Below are 7,927 nucleotides of genomic sequence, written 5' to 3'. Positions count from 1 at the left end.
GCCAGTCTTGCGCTCGGCGCAGCCACTCCTCCCCCTCGCCGAAGAGTGATGGGGAGCCGGGGGCGCACACTCAGGAGCGCTCAAGGGCGAGTGCGCGCACGGGCGCCCAGCACGAGTGGCTGCTGCGTGTGCCCTGCGGGGGGTGTGAGTGCGTATCGACAGCGCAGGCGGCTCGCAGGACTCCGCGTGGGTGGAGGGGTGGCTCCTCCCGGGGTGTTCGGAGTTACTGTGGATGCACGTATGTGCTTTCATGTGTCCACCCCCGTGCGCCTAGCTACCTGTGTATCCCTTACTGAAGGACCCCTTAACGCCCTGGGGTACCGGGACGTGGGTGGAGTGAAGCCACTAGCTTCATAACCTCACCAGACCTAACCCAGCAGCGCTCCCGTCTTTTTGAAAGGAAAAGTTCTGGAGGTTCTGAGCGGTGCTGGCCAGCTCAACTCAGCTTCCTCAGCTGGGTCTTCCGGATCTGTCTCTGTGGGACGCCTTGCGGTATCTCAAGCCACCCGCCACCCGTGGGAATGTCTCCGAGTTTAAAGCTCTGCAGGCAGCCCCACATCTCCCATGACTACCCAATAACTGCAAACAGCCAGGAAATCATGCCTGACAGCTCGCCTCAATCCGGCCTGCAGCCGTTCCAGCTCATTTCATTTTACTCTGCCTTCAGAGAAAGAAATCTTAAGGGTTGAAGGCCCAGTGCAAAACAGGCCCTCTGCTGAGTAAACGCTTGTGAAATGAGGGGATGGGATTTGAACTCAAGCCCATGCGGCAGGGCAAACCTCTTCCATCCAACTGTGTCCCACCCCGACACTTGCAGGAACCGCTTCTATTTCTTTGTTCCCCCCCTGGATGGACACCTAGCTTGGCACTGGGGAAGCTCCAACAGAAAAATGGAAATGGATTCATCGGCTGCTGGATTTAAAACGGGCCACTAATCCAGGATTCCAGAACGTAATTTGAATTTCGAGATCCCTGGAGATTGGAAGGAGGGGTGATTGGGAGAAGGTATATATTCTAAGTGTCACTCAGATGGAGGCTCCCCTGCTCCCAGACTAAGCCTGGGAAAAGAGCAGAAGGGAAGTGACAGGGTGGAGAAAAGGATGGACTGCTTCAGCCAATGTGGAAGAACTGCCAACTCAGGTCAGGGCTTCCCGCAGACAGCAGCATCAGGGAACCCGCAACCCGGAAGTACAAACCAGAAGGATGTGGCAGAATCAGAGAGAGCAAAAAAGTGGCAAGAATGTTGGGGCCTCCCCTCTCTCTGCACCTAACTTCAGCAAATATCACTGTTCTCATCAGAGACAGCAGCATCTGAGACCCTCTCCTACACAACACAAGTTCTCAAAATCGGGAGCGGTCTCCTTTCTTATCAACTGAAAAAGGGAATGGGCTGGAAACTACAAAAGAATTCATTGCAAATTGAGATTAGAGCTAAAGAGCTCTAACTCAAAAATTACATTATAGCTAAGGAGTTTCCCCGCGTAGGCAGGTTATTTCAACTGGGGGAGGGAGTATTCTAGAGAGATCAGCTCAACATTTCTTGTCATCACAATGGCAAGCCCAGCTCTCCCCAGACCCCCAGCTCCTGACCTCTTTTAAGAAAAGGGTCATTTGTAGAATTCATCTACCTTCCTCTCTAATAAGAAAAATATGCCCAGAAAAAAGAATCTAGTCCCAACAGAGACTTAGCCTCAAAGTCAGAGCCAAGTCTCAGCCCTCTAGTGCCTTCTCCACTGTGCGGCTCTCACTTTTAGTCACCAGTCCTAGTGTTCAGCCTCAACCTCCTTCTCTTGTTGCAACACAGTTGCATTTCTGCTTTGTCAACCTCTAGAGACGGAAATAGTATGGTGTATTTGCTCCATTCACAGAGTCAAAAGGCGCTGTCCTTCCCTCCCTTTTTCCTCTTTTCCCCTTCCCACACCTTTCCCAGGCTCCCTTCCCGCAGCTTCATTGCCTTCTGTTCTGCTTCTGAATCGCCCTGCTCTTGCCCCTTGGAAAGCCTGCCTCCTCCCTCCCCTTTGCTCCACAATCCCTTCCAACAAGCTCAGAGTTTGATAGAGGCCAAAAAACGATGCTTTGGCAGCAGGTGACGGATGGATGTGATCTGCCTCCTACGGGAATGCTATTTAAAGGGGCAGCCCCACAATCCTCTCCTTCCAAAGTGACAGGAGAAAAGCCTGCTCCTCAATCTCTCCAATGCTGCAAACTCAGCTCAAGTTAACTTCTGACTTCCCCAACCTGTAACCTGGCCTGCAGCTCCTGCTTCCTGTTCAGGTGGGAGGGAGAGTACTTGACAACTCACTGAGGTGTGGGGGCTGAGGTGGGGGAGGGGGACTCATCTTCATCTCCTTTGATGACAGGTACTCCGAAGAAGCAGGAGGCCCTGTGGGGAGGAGGACTGGAGGAACATTCTTCCCCCAACAATGTGAGCACCGTTCAGCCATGTGCCAGCTTCTCAAAGTCAGACTTTGTAGGGGAAGAGCTGATCCAAGCACCAGGGTCTTAGGCTGAGGAAACCTGTCTCTAGTTGGGACCGCCCTCCCTAGGGGTCCTGGAGCTCAAACCACATTTGTTCCCTTCATGTAAAATGCCAGAAAGTAAGCTCCATTTTCCCTAGCCAGGCCTCAGATGCCTGCACCTTGAAGCTGCCCTCCTCACCTGCCCCTTAGATGGGATGCTATAGCAGAAGCAGCAGCATCCCTACTGCCCAAACCAAAAAGAGCACCTCAGCAAGCCTCTCCCTCCAGGCTTGGCAGGACAGATAATTCCATCTCACTACTGCAAAGGAGTTAATGGAGACTTTAATGAAAACACTGCACTAATGAAAATGCTGAGGCTAGAGCAGATTCTCTCTCTGCAAGTCAGAGCAATCGGGGTCAGAATTTCTCCTGATAGTCATTCCTTGGTTTTTTTGCGGTCTAAGTTAAGAAAGTTAAGAAAGATGGGGGTATCAGAGCAAAAGCAGTTCATAGTGGATTGTGTCCCAAACCTGTAAGAAGTCAAAAACCCTCGTGGTGGAGGAAGTAATTCACCTGAAATGCTGATGGGTCCTGTTTCTTCATGCACCCCTTCACCTCTAGCCTTTCCTTCCTGATGGTAAAGACCACCTCCTCCTCTTTGCTCCTTCTCCGGTCTTCTGGAGTCTAAGTCTCCCCTACGAAGAGGTAGTCTGGTCAGGCACAAAGTCTAGAACTAAACATCAGATTTGGGTCTAGTTCTTCACACAACCTTCATTAAAGTCACTTAATGTTACTGAATCTGTTTCCTGACCTGAAATATGTAAGTCCTTCCCTTGGCTACCTTGCAGAACTTCTCTAAGGATAGAAAGATGATTTGAAAAAGCTGGGTAGTAAATAAATATGTGGGCATAATTACAAGTTTGTGAAAAGATGTCAAGTTGCAAAATTTTAGTAGAAAACAAATCTGCTGAGGTGGGGTTGCAGGTGGGGGAAGAGACATAGAAGAGAAATGGGTTATAAAAGAGCTATACAAGGGGTCCATGTGATGATGGAGCTGCTGTGTATCTTATAACTGAGGCAGCAGATATACAAACCTGCAGCTAAAGAGACTGCAAAGAGCTAAATACATATACACTGAGAAGTGCTGTAAGTAAAATTGGAAAGCTGAATGACAGCAGTAGATTATATGAGCGCCAGTGTCCTGGCTGTGATGGTCTACTAGAGTCCTGTGAGGTATTGTCACTGAGGGAAACTGTATAAAGGTCCAGGGATCTTTCTATGTTATTTCTTACAAGTGCAGGTAGATCAACTATCTCAACAATTCGCTCAGTTACCACAAGGATAGTATGTCTACCCTTCCTCTCCAACTTCTCTAGCTGTCTTCAGGGAATGTCCTTGTAAATGATTCTCCATGCAATTGGAGGAGTCTCCACCCCCTCAAGCAGAAGAACCAAGCAGAGATACAAGGATATAGCATCAGCAGGGCATGGTGATACATGCCTGGAATCACAGCACTTGGGAGACTGAGGCAGGAGGATCGTGAGTTTGGGACCAGCCTGGACTACATAGCAAGACCCTGTCTCAAGGCCAAAAAAGGGAAGATGTCATTGCTCAGATCCTTCTGAGCCTTTCTCTTCCTCATCAACTGTGCTTGCCGTCTCAGCTGGCCTAGCACTGGATCACCCTTCATAATGTCCTTTCCATAGCAAAGAAGGACGATTAGCTGAAGCATGAAGCAGGAGTCTCTGTTGCTTCTATAAAACATTTGTTGGTTATGGATGCCAAGTTAAGGAAGTATTGCCTAACCCCAGAGAAATAAACAGCAAACATACATACACAATCTCAAAACAGCTATCAAATTGGTTTAATGAAGGCCGGATGGTTTTGCTGAAAGCCAACAATTGCTTCCTTTTCATCGTGGAAGTATGGACATGACCCTAATTAATCAACTGACTAATTCTATTTGCCCATTTCAACCATTCTGGACCTGTGACACACATGATCTGTTGCTCCGGCCTCCCTGGCAATGACTGCGTGAGTGACGGATAGGGCTACTGGTTCCTGTCATGGAGTTAACTAAACCTAGTTTAGTGCTATCTTAAATGCCCCAGGCTCTGTGACACTTGAAATTCTAATTAGTGCAGAAAAGGACTGAATTGAAACAGCTTGTACTCCCTCAAGGATACCCACTTTCAGGGCCCTACAACCTAATGAGGTCTGTGAAGTTTAAGATCTATAAGAGAAATCCCTGCCTGGAGCAACAGTTGTACCCAGGCTGCCAAGGGGATTTGGGATTAAATTAGTCCCACCCATTAGGAGATAGAGTACCCCCAAATGATACAGGAGGGGAAAAAAACCACCTGAGTCTGGTTTACTTTGCTGAAGTGACCTAGGACTTAATCTAAACTGCCCCTCTGTTCTGGGTTGTGGAGAGTCACAGGAAAAAAAGGTGGGGTGAAAGCAAGAGACACACTCATTACCCACAGTGGACAGGAAAGCAGGCTGTCCATGAAGGTTCTGGAGGACACCTCCTCCCTATCTCAGTGTGGACAGCAGTCAAGCAGGGGCAGAGGAAAGAACCCCATGGAGGAGGGGCCCCTGCGTTGTCCACTGCAGTGGGAGCAGGAGGGCTGTTTGCTGAACACATTTGGAAAAGGAAGAGAGGAGATAATCGTCCTAATGAATGTGCAGGAGACAATAGCAGCTCCAGCGGGAGGATTATAAGCTCATTATGGTTTAATACGATGATTGATCATCTCTGCCCGCCAGCATTATCCTAGAATAGTGATGAAGGTCGGAGAGACCCATGCCTGTCAGAGCTCAAGCTGGAATTACCAGAAGATACAAAATATGCTTGTAGGTCACTGGGTTTTTTTGTGGTAAAAATTCATACATGTGGTCCCACAACCCTTTGTCTATGAACTGTCCTCTATGGCCCCAGCCTGGCCCACTTCTCCATGATTCCCCAGCCTGGATATTCCTCAGCATACCTGTTCGTAAGCTGTGTGACCTCCCCCACCCCCATCTCCCTGGCACCCTCCCACTCCCCTTCCCTTTTGAGAAAATGACCACAGCTTCCACTGTGGAGCAGCTCTGCACATATCCAAAATGGCCACAGCCCACTGTGGCCAGCTCTGTGCACATCCAGAAGGCCCTTCAGTGGGTACTGGCAGATAGCCGGTTCAGGTAGAAGGCCCGGGAAACCTCTCGATAGGCATTTCGTAGCAGGACGTAAGGAAAACAGGACTCCAGCATGTCCAGGGTCAAGAAAGGCGACTCCTCCACAACCTGGAACAAATGGGCCAAGAGGTAAGAGCCTCCAGTAGCACACCTCGGTTCCTCTTTATGCAGATCCAACGCCCTTTGTGGCCCTGAGGGTTAAGAATGAACAGGTTCCAAATCACTCTTCCCCCTTCCTCCCTCACTTGATTTGGCTCCAGAAGGCAGTATGTCCTCCTGAGTTCCATTTCACTGGCCCATCCCCTCCATCAGGACTAATGTGAAGGACATGGAAGCAAAAGGCAAGAAATAAAAAAGTTTCCTAGGCGCAGAATAACCCCATTCTCTCCTGTTCTGGACATTAAATCACATGGGGGGAGAGCAGCACGGGCATAGATAAAAATGGATTGCAGGGTTCATTCATCTCAAAGCTTTACAGCAAGAGAAACAATTGCCACTGCAGACCAAGGAGATGGGTCCCAAAGCCACATGGGTCCTCTTGTGCTGGGTGTGGGGTCTCTCCCTCTCCCAGCACAGCACTTAGGGACCAGTAAGGAGGCTACATAAAGGCACAGGCATGATTAATTAGTTTAATTAGAAGCTTGTGTGCTGTGGTAATCCCAGCAGGCCCCCTAGCCAAGCAGAAGATGGATGCCTGGACAAGACTAAGGATCGGAATGAGGATGTGAGGATGGGCAGAGGGGCCATATGCCACCCCCAAAAAGCAGCAGAACCCAGGGTTGAATGGGGTCTCCATCCCAATGGGAGAAGCAGAGTGCATTTCCTTATACTCTCTTTACCCAAGAAGTCATAAAACTAAACCCGTGCTTCAAAGGGGAATTTCACATCCCATGGCAATCCCCATGGTGGGCTTCCCACAACGGTATTTCAAGTTCGAAGATCCACTCAGGAAAGAGACTCTACCATGTCTGTTGTAACTTCTTTCATCTCCCTCCAAAGTCCCTTGAAATTTAACATCGGTAAGATTTTGCTATTCTCAAACACATGCACACCCAGGACACATGATGGCCTCAAAAAAGAAACACCACAGCCTTTAACATCGGTAAGATTTTGCTATTCTCAAACACATGCACACCCAGGACACAGCCTGGAAGAAAGGAAAGGAAGAAAGGAAGAAAGGAAATCTGCTTGCAAAACCAAAGCCCAACTAGGGGAGGTCACTCACATCTGCAGTCCCAGCACTCAGGAGGCTGAGGCAGGAGAATTGCCATGAGATCCAGGCCAGCCAGAGCTACCATGGCCAGACCTTGTCTCAAAACAAGAACAAACTAACAAAAATATGCCCTGAAGTCCCAAGCCAAAGTCTGGTAACAGTGAGAATTCATTGCTTGATGAGATTTTCAGACTTCAGTCAGCAGATGAACACTCTCACATGCAGGTACAGAGAAGTGACTGATAGCTTCAAGAAGGAGCCACTAGCCCATGACTTCCTATTCTCTGCCAGGAGAATAACAAGAATTTGTGGCACTAGAAATAGTCCCAGAGTGGAGGCCCAGAGACTTGGGTTCTAGTCCTAAATCAGCCCATATACTTTAGGAGAGATTTTTTTTAATTTTGTTTATTTTTATTTGTGTGTATGTGTTGTGTGTGTGTGTTTAAGTACACTATGTGTACAAGGCCTGTGGAGATCAGAAGAGAATGTCATATCCCCTGGAACTGGAGTTATAGATGGTAGTTAACCACCATGTGGATGTTGTGAACCAAACCTGACCCTCTGCAAGTGCTAGCAGCCAGTGCTCTTAGCCATAGAGCCAACTCTCCAGCCCTTAGGAGAGACCTTGAATCTCATCCTGCCATTCCTCAGTTTGTCTACTATGAACTATAAGTCCTGGATAATTGCCAGGACCTGGTCTGTCTCTGACATCAGAGCCCATGATTCTGAGAGCACCATCTCTTTCCCCAGGAAATCCATGCCAAGAGCAAGATGGCAGCCCTGAGTAGACAGTGCCTAAGCTGGACAACGAGGACAGGATGACCCCAGGGAGAGAAGTACTGGCCAGAACATAGGGTTACAAGGATAGCCTTTTTAACTCAGAACACAGCATCTTCCCTCTAGTCATTTCCAATTTCTCTGTGGAAACATTTGCATTTAAATTGCTTTGCAGCAGCCAGTCCCTCCAGTCTTCACCTCAGCAAAAAGTGTCTGGTCCTGGCTCTGCTCCTGCCATTCTTCCTGGAAGGTCACCAAGGGCAAGCACTTTCCTCCCCTTTGGAGCAAGGATGGAGGT

General features: G+C 48.8%; 1 protein-coding gene across 1 annotated transcript in view; it reads right to left on the bottom strand.

Moving 5' to 3' along the window:
- Positions 1 to 4,318: 4,318 nt before the first annotated feature.
- Positions 4,319 to 7,927, bottom strand: part of Nckap1l (NCK associated protein 1 like) — a 52,431-nt gene continuing 48,822 nt past the window's right edge. Inside the window, exon 31 of the mRNA XM_008839224.3 lies at positions 4,319 to 5,747. Coding sequence (XP_008837446.1) covers positions 5,616 to 5,747 — 132 coding nt within the window. The 3' untranslated portion in view covers positions 4,319 to 5,615. The remainder of the gene's footprint in view (positions 5,748 to 7,927) is intronic.

This window comes from Nannospalax galili, unplaced genomic scaffold, assembly GCF_000622305.1.
Source record: "Nannospalax galili isolate Female #2095 unplaced genomic scaffold, S.galili_v1.0 scaffold251, whole genome shotgun sequence".
Lineage (NCBI taxonomy): Eukaryota > Metazoa > Chordata > Mammalia > Rodentia > Spalacidae > Nannospalax > Nannospalax galili.
The sequence above is the reverse complement of the archived record's forward strand: the minus strand, read 5'-3'. Positions and strand labels throughout refer to the sequence as shown.